This window comes from Cyclopterus lumpus, chromosome 3, assembly GCF_009769545.1.
Source record: "Cyclopterus lumpus isolate fCycLum1 chromosome 3, fCycLum1.pri, whole genome shotgun sequence".
Taxonomy (NCBI): Eukaryota; Metazoa; Chordata; class Actinopteri; order Perciformes; family Cyclopteridae; genus Cyclopterus; species Cyclopterus lumpus.
Window position 1 is genome coordinate 5,103,579 of NC_046968.1, and position 15,249 is coordinate 5,118,827.

At 42.7% G+C, this 15,249-nt stretch overlaps 1 protein-coding gene across 1 annotated transcript in view; it reads right to left on the reverse strand.

The window, feature by feature from the left end:
• si:ch211-186j3.6 (neural-cadherin) overlaps positions 1-15,249 on the reverse strand; it is a 272,276-nt gene that overhangs the window by 143,706 nt on the left and 113,321 nt on the right. The window contains exons 8-11 of the mRNA XM_034527653.1: positions 6,280-6,452; positions 2,232-2,400; positions 689-859; positions 146-318 (exon numbers count right to left, since the gene is read on the reverse strand). Coding sequence (XP_034383544.1) covers positions 146-318; positions 689-859; positions 2,232-2,400; positions 6,280-6,452 — 686 coding nt within the window. The remainder of the gene's footprint in view (positions 1-145; positions 319-688; positions 860-2,231; positions 2,401-6,279; positions 6,453-15,249) is intronic.

Below are 15,249 nucleotides of genomic sequence, written 5' to 3' on the forward strand. Positions count from 1 at the left end.
ATCGCTAGAATGTCAGTAGCTCATACAGTTGCTAAATATAACTCCTATAGTGGAAACGCATATTGTATGATGGAAGCTTTTCAATAGCACGCTGAAACTTTCCCTTTGGTTTGGTATCATCCGTTTGTACAAGGTGTATGTGTACCTGGGAAATGGGCTGGTTGACATACACCCAGCCCGTCAGGGGGTTGACCCAGAGATACTCCGGCTGTTCGCTGGACATTGAGTACGTGATGGCTGCGTTGGTGCCAAAGTCATCGTCGTGAGCCGCCACCCGCAAGAAGCTGGTCCCGATCATTGTGTCCTCGCGAAGGAAGTCTGTTGGGGAAGAAAAAGCCTTTTGAGAGGCCTTCTATACTGTATTCATCAGTAAATTACTTAGAAAACCCATGCCCCGCATTTAGGAAGAAAAAGATGCTGTCCAAAACTAAACCTTAAGAAACACATTCATCTAAAAAGGAGAATCACAAATCACAATGGAACTTAGTAACATCACACCAAACATGTCCAGGAGCAGCCCTAAAACAAACTAAGGAACCTGTGTTACTAACAGTAGCTGGGTAATGTTCACATTCATCAGTTTTTTCAAGATGTTTTCCTCTTTTGCATGTTTCTGGTCCACTTTGTTTGTGTTTTCTCAATGTAAAGTGTGACCAGGGCTCACACTTTCACACTAATATCGACTTACACTCATATCGGATGTTCTCAAACTTGGGACTGTTGTCGTTATGGTCCAGGATGAGGATGTTGAGCTGACAAATGCCAATCAGCGGGTCAGCTGCCTGGTCAGTGGCAGTCACCGTCACTGCGTACTCTCGTTGGCGTTCACGATCAAATTTCCTGGCTGTCACAATTACTCCTGGAGACACAGAGATAACGACTTTAATCAGACAGCTAAATCGTACCAAATGACACTTAGTCTCGAGTCCCCATGGCATTTGCAATTTAACACTAAAAATGATTCCCTCCGTTTGCCTCGAAGCTCTCTCTATTAAAGACATGAGAGCAGATGATGAGCAGATGATGAGCAGAAGATGAAAGGAAACTGAAGTAATTATCATCAAATCTAAAGAGAAATATATTCTATATTTTAGAAATTATTTTAGACATTGACAATATTTCCTGCTCCACTCAAAATTAGAGATGCACCAATAGTGATATCTGATATTGGTCTGGTAATGACTCAAACAGCTGGGTCAAAAGGGCTCTCCAAAAATACAATTTAAAAAAAAAATGTTTTATTCATATCTAAGTATCTATTTGCTACTTTTTGTTCTCCAAAGTTAAGAAAGCCCTGTTTAAATCAACCGTGATGTTGTCCAGTGAGGCGTACAGCTTATTAAGCAGTGCTATCAGATTGGTGCTCGGTGTTGGCCGTTACTCAAAGTCCAGGTATCGGTCGCAGGACAGAAAAAGTCAGTTGGGTGCATTCCTTTTAAAGATAGTATTGCTTCTGAGGTGAAAGGTATATGTTAGGCACTAATTTGTCTGGTTCCCTGCTGCTTCTTTTGGCCTTGGGTTCTTGTAACCAATACATCTGCCTCAATGCCCAATCATATTCCAGGGGTTTTTAAACTCACTTTTATAGACACACAATGTATAGTTAATTATGTTAATTTATTGTATACCAAGAAGAAGTATAGATTTGGGACACAGCATGACTTTTAGATGTCTGCAAGCAAATCGTAATATTTTCCATGACCATTGCAAAAACACAGCAGATACAGTTTGAATTGTATACATCAAAGACGGATTCATTTAATTATTTAAACTTTACGAACCCACATGAACTTTTGCATTCTGTCAATATTCTTTGGTTAACGCACACTGAGCAGCACATTTCATGGAAAATAAGCTTTCATTTGGCCTATGCTGCTTGCTTTAAAGCCCTCCACATTTTAAATGAGTTAAAATATGCTTACAAAATATTAAAAGGACAACAAATGTCACCACTAAAGCCATAAGGCTTTGAGTTATGACCCATTCATCTGCAAAATTTCTTGTAATTGTACTTTAAATTAAAAGTACAATAGTCTGATATTAAAACAGATATACATCATCTTAGCTTTAAATTGTAGACTTGCAAACTTGTAGACACCCTGCATAGCTTGTTGTACTCTTAATTATGAGAGATAGACTGTTTAGGTCTGTAAAAGTGAGATTGTGTGTGTGTGCGTGTGTGTGTGTGTGTGTGTGTGTGTGTGTGTATATGTGTGCGTGCGCGTAAGTACCGGTGTCCGGGTGGATACTGAATGCGGGCACAGTGGAGTCTTTGTGCATGAAGCCGTATGTAACCCTGCCATTGGAGCCCTCGTCAGCATCCACAGCGTGAACCTGCAGAACGAACGTGCCCGCTGGCTGGTTCTCCAGGACTGATGTGCTCTCTCTGTACTGCTGACACTGAGGAGAATTAAGACGGAGGAGGGAAGAGAGGAAGAGAACATCACAGCAACGAAAGTGTGGAGAAACTTGGATCAGTGCTCCCTTCTATTGAAACTGTGATCAAGAGCATGTGGGAGGTGGAGCACTATTTACTTTTAAAGGACACATTGATGAGGAAATAAAGTAGGAAACCTTGGTCCTGAACCATTTCCATTCATTGATTTGCTACATTTGCCCGTGTAAGTTAGATAATGGTGATGGGTTCAGGGGTCTTGAAGTCTATCTATTCTATCTATATCTCTCTCTCTCTCTCTCTCTCTATATATATATATATATATATATATATATATATATATATATATATATAGATATAAGTCTAGTGGAGTGATGGGTAGTGGCAACTGTTGCTCAATAGCAGTGTGTGGATGTGCTTTGGTGAACATGGCTTTTGGTGTGAACTGTGAACGCAGCATTAGAGTCAAGTGACAGGGATTTAAAATTCCGGAATACTTAAAAATCAAATTATCTTCCTTTTTTATGTGACACAAAAACCCTGTGAGAGTGCACAGGTGGGCTTGTGTGGTTGTTTTCTTGCTCACTAAAGATAGCCATGTGTATTGAAACAACAGCTCTGTTTCCAAACTGCGTTCACCTCACCTCGTACCTGTCGCGTTCTATTTAAAAACATGTGTGACCTTGAAATATTGTTTTCCCAGTCAACCAAATCAATGTTTAAATTGTAGCAGTGTCTTTCAAATAGTGCATATAATAATGTCAGTGCGCAGTGTAGCTGAATGGTTAAATATTTAATTGAAATAATAGAACAAGTGTGAATAAAGCACCATTTGCAAGTGTTCAACAAACGGCTCAGACAGAAAGGATTCCAATATCAGATTGCAAAGAGACAATAAACAGGGTTGGTGCAAAAGCCCTAGTATTACAACTGAAGGTCCAAGAACAACGTTTCTTGCCTCAAAATAACAAAAACAACTCATTTGAATAACTCACATGTGCCAAGACAGGGAAAGGGGTATGCCGGAAATCAGATTCCGTATCGCTGGTGTTGTGTTATTGCTATCTCAAAAGGTACGAGCTGTTCTGCTATAAATATGCACCACATAACGTAGCTTTTTTAAATAAGGTATTCCCCAGAAAAGAGTGATTCAAAGGATGTCCAACATTGTTGATTTTAATCCTAAAACAACAACTCTACTCTCCATGTGGTGCTACCACATTCATTCTGTGAGTCATCGTAAAGATTCGTTAGGCGCTTTCAGTTCTTGGTGAATTGCGAGGTAGCTGCTCCGTGTTTGGGTTCTCAAAGATTTTGTCAATCACGGAACTTGTCAAGACACACAGAGAGCTTCATTACCCTCATTTACACGCTGCCTGGGTTTCACTCACACCCCCTTTTCTCTCTGGTCTCTCATCTTTCGCTCTCTTTTTTTCCCTTGTGTCACTGGATTGGAGACGCTCATGTGCCAAAAAGAATCCCTCAGTACTGCTGCTTGATGTCTTGCTTTAACGTCTAACTAATGACAGTGGAACTCACTTTTCCCTCACTTCTTGCCTCTTCCCATCTCCTCTACCCCATCATCTATTCTTCTGTCATGGAACAATGCTTTACCTTTCTTCGCCCCTTCAACACTTCCCATCTGTATTCATCAGGAGCTTTTGGACTTTTTGCCGGAGCTTCCCATTTTGCTTTAAAGCAACACAATACGGAGGAAGATAAGCAGGTTTGCATGCAAGCATTCACTCATGCAATGTATCAGAGTTCTCACAAATGCTCAGTCAATGTTAAAAGAACCCAGGTGTGTGGACCGGTCACAATCGGAACAAACACAACAAAGAGTCTAAACAGATGCTGTGATTGATGTGCCTGGTTATCAATTCTGTGATTTTTAAATGGACAGAGGTTAGGTTTTGGTCTGGTTTGGTGAATTTAAGATTGCATCTCTGCTTTTTGCAGATGATGTGCTTTTGTCTGGCTCCACCAGACCGTGACCTTCAGCGTACACTTGGATGGTTTGCAGCTGTGTAGCGGTTGGGATGACAGTCGGAGCCTCCAAGTCGAACACCATATTCTTCGCTGGAGTTTGAGTTTCTTGGGGTCCTGCTCACGAGGGAGGTTGTGTAGTCGTCAGCAATGTGGACGTTGTCCCAGATCCGTCGTGCCAAAGAAGGAGCTGAGTTTCAAGGAAAAGATCTGGATTGACCAGACAATCTAAGTTCCTAACCTTACCTGTGACCGAATGAGGAGATCGTAGATACAAGAAGTTGACTTTGCTTCACAGGGTGGCTTCACCCTGAGAGAAGGTGCGAAGGAGTTTGCTATCCGACTTTCTCCTCTTCCAATACCGATTCAAATACGTCAGGATATCGGCTGACGAAAATAACCAATTTGATAGCAGCTCTCTTTTGCCCTAATTTAAATTCTGTAACCTCAAAGCATAGAACCCATTGTGATTGTTTTCATCGAAGGGGGCATGAGGTCAAGGACTGCTGTGGCGCTAAACACTAAGAAGTTGACCGTGTGTGACTGTAAAGCGTAACTGGTGGCGTAAATGCTGACCTTTGTAATGACCCTGATGAAGGCTCTGATATTCACTGTGTCTGAACAATCCACACAAAACTCATATGGGGCTCCAATAGCCATGTGAGCCCACAAGGGTATTGGAGGTTAATACATGTCCGTAGTCTTTGACGCGGGTCACATGCAGGATCTGGCTATACACGATCTTGCCTCCCAGTATTCCTACATCTCAGTGTGTGCCTTTTGCCCCTTCTGTCTTGGTCCACTGAACCTTCTGAGTTCCAGAGAGACTATAGTCCTTTATATAAGATTGGGTATCAAAACAAGATTAAGGGCCTTGCTGCTTCAGTATCCTGCTGCTGCCTGCCAGTGACAGAGGAAACACCATCTTACATCGGATGTCTCTACTAACTGAGAAACCAACACTGTGAACCTTCTCAATTTCCTGTTCCAGAACGGCCTTTTTCCCCTCAGTTCCTATGTTCAATTTTGACCAAAGACAGATAAATAAACAGCCACGTTTTTTCTTCTATCTACTGCAGTGTTTTCTTCTTCAGTTATGTTTTTTTTTTGCATTCAGGGTTTCTTTGTCCGTTACAATCAGAATCCTGCCCACGGAAAGAAACAAATGAATCACAGACTTGGAGTATGACGCCAGCAGGAGATCCTGAGAGAGAGACTCAAGCATCCAGGTCACATGAAACACTGTCGACCAGGAATCCCCCTCCTCTTCATCGTCTATCTTTTCTCAAGGCTCTCATCTTGTCAACCATCCCTCCGTGTCTTCTTGCTACTAGGTGAAGCCAAAAGGGAAACACTTGGCGCTCGCTCTCTCCTGGGGGAGAGCGAGCACCAGGGGTTTACTCGGCAAACAGGCGCTCCTAATCTTGGCTTGCGCTACCACCGGGGCCTTGAAAAGTCACCTCATTTAAAATGGAGACATGAAAAAAAAAAGGGTGGAGATGTAGCGCTTCCAGAGCTGGCCGGCCGGGATTTCTCCCACATCCCTCAAAGCTTTAATTAAAAGGCCGAGATGATGTAGCAGAGAGACGAGGGTCAAGCCGGCTAATCGCTCCTCCAGAGAGGAGAGATAGAGGCTAATAAATAGAGAACGCAGACAGACAAAGAGAGGGAGCCACAAGAGTGATGTGGGAGAGAGATATAGAGGGGAAAAATATAACTAGTCCAGAAAAGGGCTGATTGACAAGTCATTGAGATGCATTAAGGAGACCATGCAGAGCAATAAATGGCACGGCAACCAGGAGAGCCGACACTTGCAACACTGCTTCAAACACGAGTAGATAACGACGAGCAATACAAAAAGAGATTGAATGATGCAGGGGCGCCATTGCTCATCTTACCTTCTCAAAGACGGGCTTGTTGTTGTTCACGTCGTCCACCCCCACTATGACCTGGGCTATGGAGGACAACGCCTGAGGTCCGCCTGAGGCGTTGTCGTCCACCGCTGTGACATTGAGGACGTATTCCACGCCCTGGAGGTGCGGGGGCGGGCTGGAGCGCAGACGGATCAAACCTGCCAGCAGACATTAGGAGAACACAAGCACTCAGTCAGCTGTTCACGACGGAACCTGCAGTCCATATGCCCGTCTTTTAAGTTTGAGATGAACAGCAGTTGTCAGCAAGGTGTTTGTGACGTGACATGTTTGCTTTTCAGGATTTTAGAGACAGACTTGCAAAAGCATTTGAAAATCCCATAGGTAATACAAATACTTTACCAGTTTTGGTAATGGAGCCATTACATAATATGGGTAGTTAACCACTTATCAGGATACAGAAGATTGCCAGGTCAACATCTTGTTATTCATCTCCTGGCCTGTTTGTTTTGGTCTTTCATCAAGTTTTTCCCAAAATGTTCAGATCAATTTGTGCAATATCTGGTAAGAGTTTTAGTTTAAAACATGATTACAGTGTTGATAGCTCAAGTAAACTATATGCTGACACCACATATCAAGATCATCAGATAACCTGTTCTAACCTAGATTTGTGTATTTTTGAATTGATCTTAGATAGTTGGCAGTCGGCTCACATTGTTAGCCCTATACACACAGCGCTGTGTCAGTACTAAAGAAAAGTCTGGCCGCACCATTTATTATAACCAATCGCTCAGCCGTTGAATGAAGTACCAAACAACATGTAACAAGATTTCAGCTTTTTTATATGACATAGAACATTTTCAAAAGAGACCCAATTCTGATTGCAGAGAGCTTTGAGTTTCTAATCTGAAAATGGTCCTTTTACAGAGACACATTTTGTTCTTTAAGGGGAAGCCATATATACTTGTGTATCTGAATCAGTAAGTGCCATCAAGATAGCAGTAATGACATCTCACTCAGACAATCATGTACAAAAGGTTCAGCCCCAATCAAGTCTAGTATTTGAGCACTGCTGATATTCGTCAAAGTAAACCAGCGAGCTTATTATATGTGAGGGTCTTGTACAATCCTTCTAGATAAATCCCGCCGATTTAATCGACGGCCTCGAACACATTAATTGGTGTCGCTCATACCTCATAAAGGCGGGGACAAATAATCGAGGCTGAGCTTGAAGGAAAACAAAGTGTGTCTCTCACATGAAATCCAACTTCATTTTCTTTTCTTTTTCTTCAAGAAAGAAAGATGGAGCAAACGAAAGCGCAGGTGTTTCCGTGCCCCTGTGCAAACCTGCGGTTAACGCGCGTCTCTTGTGATCCGACGTGGACAGCTCTAAATATGTCCCCACACACCTGGCATTAGAATGCGTCTCCACATGCGTCTCGAGCGACCACTTGTGCGCTGATCTCACTTACCTGCTTTGTATGCAAATAAACACTTCCTGGGCCTCGTCTGCTGGAAAATGCTTTGCTTCAGTGCAGTTCAGTTTGAGCTAAATATTAGAACTAGTCACTTGCTGAAATTATTGATATGAACGGTTCTCCACAAATGCCAGAAAATTACCCTTTTATGTCCCAAACCATACAAATGAAACCACTAAATGTTGGACTTTTGGAGGTCAATTAGCTTTGTGTGTTGACGGAGGATTCTTGACACCTCAAGGGCATGAAAGCTATGAAGTGAAGTGAGGAAATGACCAACGCAATCAACATCGAAACCAGAGTGAAGTGAGAGCAAGGTCGGAAAAAAATAACCCACATTATCCATCACACTGTCTGTGCTGTTGCAGAGGCACAAATGATCCCTTTATAAAGGCCAAGTAAGAGAGAGAGTTCTTGGTGGACACAAACTTTCTTATTTTAGTGTTTTTAGCTTTGAGAGAGATTTCATTAATTATGTCTACACAACATATGAATAGTTAAATTGATTGGTATTCCCTTTTAGTGCCATCATTCTGGCATTCCATTTCATCCCCCCTCTCTCTCTCTCTCTCTCTCTCTCTCTCTCTCTCTCTCTCTCTGTCTCTGTCTGTCCGGTGTAGGCGGCTCATCTGCATCCCACTCTTTGCTTTGAATGACTCTCCTCCGCTCTGTATTCATCTCGCCCTCTGGTGCTCTGTTTACTTTGTATGTGTGCATTTGTGTGAAAATGCGTGTGTGTGGGCTAAAAGTGCGGACACACTTATTACACCCTCCTTATCTTCAGAGGCAGGGGGGGGGGGGGGGGGGGCAGGTGCTGTGGTTGTCATGTGTTCACTCGCATGCTGCTACACAAGAGACCCTGGAATCGAAAACACTCGCACACATATCGCAGATACGTGTGCCTGCGTGCACTATTCATCCTTCTATCTCTGTTTGCCAGACCAAAGCAACTGATTAGACAGATTGCAGCCAAACGCTGTATGAATTTCTTAGTACTTTTTATGGGGGGGATCCTTTCTGAGTGAGCACGACACATGCGGGCCAAAGACTTACAGCGTATTGATTTGAAGATGAGTCTTGCGTAAATGATGGACAAAGGAAACGGGACAAAGCAAAGAGGAGAATTGCTATTCTACTCAAGTTAATGCTATACAAGCTCGTCATTTTTGAGCTGCACATGTACAGTATTCCCTTCGGTTTGCCTTCCAGTGTGTGTGTGTGTGTGTGTGGTTGCACAAGAGATGGAGGATTGCCATGGAGGGGGTGTGTGCCTCGAAACGTTTGTCACAATGGCTGGTTCTTTGGCACTGCTGTCTATGGTTAACGGTGTACGTGCGTGTGTGCGTACGTGCATGCGTGTAAGAGAAAGAGATAGAAATAGACAGGCGAGAGAAGGGAAAAGATGATTTTAATTTACAGTCTTAGAGGTGTAATGGGGGGAAGCTTTCCATCAAGAAAGATGTTTCACATACAAAGTCACTGGCATTTATACATTCATAAATACACACACACACACACACACAAACTAAAGTTTATATTCAGCAAACGCTGCTGCAGAGGTTGATGCAGAGTACTATAAAATCGGAAAGTGAATTTAATTTATTTTTTCCTCAGGACAGACTACAGCCAGCCAGCACTCTGTGTGCAGCAAAATCTGAGGGGGATGTTTTGCCAAAGCGTGTGTGTATATTATTAATATGTACGGCCTATTCTTTGTTCCCACTGTTATGTTAGTCGAACAACACAGTGCCTTTTCTGTTCAGGGAGTCCGGATTCTGAAGTTAAACACAAATCCACCACATGCAACGCCTTAAATGGGACATCCTCTGAATCAACCCATAAAGCCCTGCAATCTCGCAACAGTGTCATTCTTTAACACTCAAACGCCCGCAAAGTTAGGGCAGCATATTTTAATATTCTGTGATATTTGTGAGAGAACTGTGATGCTTGTAATCATGCATCTGGGACACACACATGAAAGCGGGTGGCAAACGGGGGAAAGATCTGTAAATCCCTTGGAGGAAAGTTTTACATTAAATGATGTAGTTTCAAGGTGTTTTGCTTGTGTGCGTTCGTTTGTTACCAGGCCCACATTGGCACACTGTCAAGCTAACAGGAAATCTAGCTGAACAAAGACCCTGATCAAGATCTATTTCTAGTCCCTTTTCTCCCATCTGAGGTGGACTAGATAATGCAGAATCTAATATTCCCATCAATAAAATGTGCATTTATAAAACTCAGCAAGCCAACTTTGGAAATCCCAACGGTTCGATCTCCGCTAGCCCATGTCGATGTGTCCTTGGGCAAGACACTTCACCCCAAAATTGCTGCCGTAGCTGTGACTACGGTGTATGAATGTGTGTGAATGTTAGTTACTGCCGATGTGCAGGTGGAACCGTAGCTCCTCCCATCAGTGTATGAATGGCTGTAAATGGGTGAATGATGGCATGTAGTGTTAAAGCACTTTGAGTGGTCGGAAGACTAGAAAAGCGCAATACAAGTACAGGCCCATTTACCATTTACATTCATCAATCCACAAGAATGCAAACAAAACCCTTTTGTATATGGAACAGAAGGATCTCTGGCTGTACTAGCTGCTTTGTGTCTAGACACAAAAGTATGTAAGTAATACGTGAACAAGTGTATCTGGCAGAATCAGATACACTTGACAGCCCATTTTGAACCCAAACTTGTTGTACTTTGTATTGAACTGAGATATTACCATTAAGGCCATGGCAATGACCACCATTATGCATCAGCTTTACAGCTCATTTAAAATGAGCGATGCTTTAGCGGAATCTTTCAGTAGAAATTAAAGATTGCCCACACAACGATGTTACAATGAAACTTGTTAGGATTAGGGTCTATTCATTTGGCTGCTGTGTGGAGGCATAATCAACCGATAACTTGTACACTCAACTCTTCACAGTTAAAGATATATCTGTGCCCTCCCTCCATTACAAACTACAGAGTGGGCACATGCAATTCACCCTGCTTTTAATTATAGACACTTCTTCCACACGAGCGTTGCTGACTTTCAGTCGAGGTTTTGGCCATCTCAGCAGTGAGACGTATTCAGGCCAAATCTCACCTGGACACCTTCACTACGATATAAAAAGGAAATTTGCTCATACTCTAAAACGACAGTAGCCTGGATGGTTTGCTCCAAATGTCCCATTACCCAAACACAAATAGGGTTTGCATTGTAGAGTTGGCTTGCGAGAGATTGTGATAAATAAGAAAAATTGGGAACAATGGGACTAACTGACCAACTGACTTGGGCCGACAAAAACTGGCCACAAAAGTAAATACATGAATTAACTATCCTTTAAATTGCAGATTTTTTCAATACTGCTACTGATCCTGACATCAATTGTATGTGTATGAGCTACTATTACAGAAAGTGGTACAATAGGTGCAGGCTATGCATCAAACGTTTCCCTTGTGGATATATGGTATAATAAAGATGTTGTAACAGTGCTTGGCAGTTTATCCGCCTTACAATGGAATCATCATCGTTATGAAATCATAAACCGGGATACCCTATGATATCATCTTAATTGATAATAACAAGAATGTACTGGTTCAAATTTCTCAGAAGATCTGGTCAACCTATCGTCTTAATCTGATAACCTGGGCATTACAACTAATACTATCTGCAGTAAGTGAGGAAATCGTTTATTTTTTATAATATAATAATTCAAATAATAGTAATTTTATGAAAATACCTTTTAAATTAAAAGTGATATTGAAATACTTTAGTAGTAAAAAGTGTCTTGTATTGATATCAGGCAGCAGAACTGCGATAAGTAGTGGTGGACAGAAATCGTAGATGTAGTATTCGTGTTATTGGGATTTATATCATACGAAAGCTAGACCCCGCTAGAATCATGAATAACAATTGTTTTGTTTTTTTAAAGTCCACAATACATTAGGAGAGTAAGCACTCTTCCACCCTCCCGTCTCTCTACCCACGCTGCTTCAACAGCGCCGCGGAGTGCACTCATGCTTAATGAATTGAGACAGAAGGCCAGATAAATGTGACCGGTTCAGTAAAGGCAGCAGGCAAAGAGAGAGAGACACAGAGACAAAAGAGAGAGGCTACCGCCTGCTCGCTGTGTGACATGTACAGGGAGCACCAGGGGCGCCCCTGCAGTCCGATCCCCGCATTTACTCTGCCTCTGGTTGGCATAAACATCTAATAGGGCCTAAAAGCCTAAGATGAGAGCAACACATGCTGGGTAAGTGGTTGAAAATGGGACACGGAAAAGGTTTTAGGATATTCCAAGAACAAAGCAAACAGCATGCGTCTGTTCTAATCTATGAGGTACGTGTCCCCATGGTGTGTGTATGTGCATCTCTCTGGTTCGACGTGTCGGTCTGCATGTGTGTGCGGATGCATACATACAGTATATACAGTACATGTTCTATGTGTAAGTCTGTGTATACGTGCACATGTTTGTCCATGTTTAGTCTGTGCGTGTATGTTGTGTGTGTGTGTGTGTGTGTGTTTGTGTGTGTGTGTGTGTGTGTGTGTTTGTGTGTGTTGCCGCTAACAGAGCCAGCACATATCATCGCTTGTCCGAGATGGAGAAGATGTTTCCCCGAGGGTCAGTGAGCAGCCGTCACTTCACATGAACGGCAGCCAGGAGGGAGGAAGTACAGGGGTGAGGCGAGGGATGGGTGAGAGACAACACAGAGGACTTAGGGAGAAAGCGGGATGGTGGTGGTGGTGGTGGTGGTGTGGGGTGTAGGAAGAGAGGCAGGGAGGGAGTGCTTCCTCCAGTTAAAATCAGAGAGTCTGGAGCTGGGAGAGGAAGAGGGTGAAATGAAGAGAAGGGAACCAAAGAAAGAGGTGAAGGAAGAGAGGGAAGTGGACTAGTATACACTACTATAACGATGCCAGAGGGAACCGGGGAGAAGAATGAGGGCAGAACAACGTGGGTTTGTTACATGAAGCAGGATCAGACTCAGGTCACCACATTAGACCGAACACAATAGATGGAGTGGAGGAAAGACTAAATAATAGAAATGAAAGACAAAAACAAACTCACCTCCTGCCTCCCTCTCAAGGCGATAGTATTCTTCCCCTCTTTCAAATTGCCATAAAACTTCGCTGAGAAAAATAGCAAATGATGGAAGCCATTTTATTGGCTCCAGCATTTCCCCTATGCAGTCAGTAAATACTTCCTCTGCGAGGAAGAGGGTGTCTCTGTATTTATGGGTTTTAATAGAAAGAGCGTGATTGTCATATTGACCGGCCTGCTCGGATCCAAATGGGCATCCTAAATCTCGGGGAAAACGCACTGTGTTCTGGGGTGAGTTACAGGCAAATTAACATGGAGAGGGAGGACGGCAGCGCTGCTCCTGCATGCCGGGAGGGAGGAAAACAATCGCTTGACTGATTGTCGGACATTTAGGATGAGTTGGCAACAAGAGGGGAGCAGAGGCGATAAACGATTTTCATCAGCAGCAGGGAGAGAACGAGGCTGGAGAGGGTGGGCGGAATCCAACTCGCTCGCCTCCCATTATAAGAGCCATGAAATAGTTTTAATGACCAAATGTCGGGATATTGGATCATATTACAAGCGTTATGGTGTCGCACCTTGGCTCACACACTCTGGTGCGGGCAGATTGTGGAGTGCCTCTTCTGTGTACATTCGTATTAGCCTCCCTCTGTGCGTCTGCACTGTGATGGTGACATAGAGGGAGGAGACAGGAGGAGCATTTTCTCATCTCTGTGTATAATGACCGTTTTACCTCACTTGAATAATCATACTTCCAGGTCGATCAACAGAAATGTTATCTTTAACAAATTTGACAATTGATGAATTGCTTAAAAGGATAAGACTGGTGAACTTTCATATTTTTCTCAGCTTCAACGATTGTAAAGTCAAAATCAAAGTGTCAGTGTATCTCGCAATAGTTAGATTTGCTGGCCTGGCAGATGATCCCAATTCCGTCTGTAACCAAACACTGAAGACCTAAAGCTTTGACAACCGCTCACTGAATAGTTTTCAGCCAGCACGGCACCGTCGGGCTGCTTTTCAGTGAGCGGAGTGCCGTGTCAGTCACTAAGTGCAGGGCTGCTCCTGTCTACATGCTGACTGAACCCCAACCCTTCTAAACGCCAAGTTTTTGTGAATATATGTAGGGTATTGTATTTGTCCCCTTGAGGAAATGAGTGTTTTTATTCTGTTGTTATTTGAGGAGAGACCTCAGATTGATGGGACTGATGCAGCACAGCGTCCCGAGCAGAGCTGTGACAGCCAGCTGACCTCCAGCGCCCAACCTCTCCAGTTCACACTCTGTACCTGGTACCTGCTGGACTTGAATCTACCCAAATCAAGACCCTACTGTCACCCCGAATGAATGTCGAATCCCTTCATTTATAACTATATATATGTGGTTGGTTCCCATCGCACACGGTTATGTCTTGAACGTACTTGTTTTGCCCAACCAGCTGTCGAAAACCAAAAGATATTCAATTGTGACTCGTATAAAAGTATAAATATAAAATGTTTGCTGTGAAAAATACCTATTAGCTGGTTCCAGCCTCTAAAGTCTGACGACTTGATTTTGTTCTCTATTCTATGCACCTTCAATATCTTTAGGTTTCAAAAACAGTTTAAAATACATTCCCTTTGATCAAAAGGATAAAATATTGTTTATAAGTATTTTCAGACGGAAGGAAAATTCAAACTAAATCTATAAATCTGTAGCCGGCCTCGGACGCCTCTTCCTTCATTAACCCACTTTACAGACACAACAACAGGATGTTGTTTGGGACTTAATTAGGTCATAAGTATAGTGGCTGATTAATTGTTTAGTTAATAAACCATTAATCAATTAATTGAGTCAAAAATAATGAATAAATTAATCACAGTGTAAAAATAAAATAATTTGTTACATTAGTTACTCTACTCAGTATTGGTACAACAGGATGGCCCATTGATGAACACCAATTATAGTGAACCTGCAGATTAACAGATATATGGCTAAATCTATAAATCTGTGCTGAATGCCAATAAGGCATTGGCATATAAATGATAAACGGCATGCACACAGAGTCATAAATACAAATTGGGCAGGCCAATCAGTCCACCATAGATGTAAAACGTTGACTACATTGAATTTCAATAGCGAGCTCATCGGTCCGAGAGATCAAACTTGAAGTAAACCGTTAACCTTTGATGAGCGATGACGGGCAGAACTTTGGTGGGTCTCAATGCACACGAGAGCCCAAACAGTCTACAAGGCAAAAGCAAGCAAGCATCTGATGCCGGATGGAATCGAGTTATGAGCCGCACTCCTTCTCTTCTATCGATTTGTACTGACTTCACTGACGGGGAATTACAGGGAGACGGTGCTTTGAAGTTTCGGAGTAATTTAATTCTGTAGAAGTCATCGTATTACCCAAATAATAGAATATGCAGATTCAGAGGGGGTTGCAATTTACAAAGGGGTCGAATTACTATGAAATTGCCGCCTCCCGCACACACACGCTCACACACACACA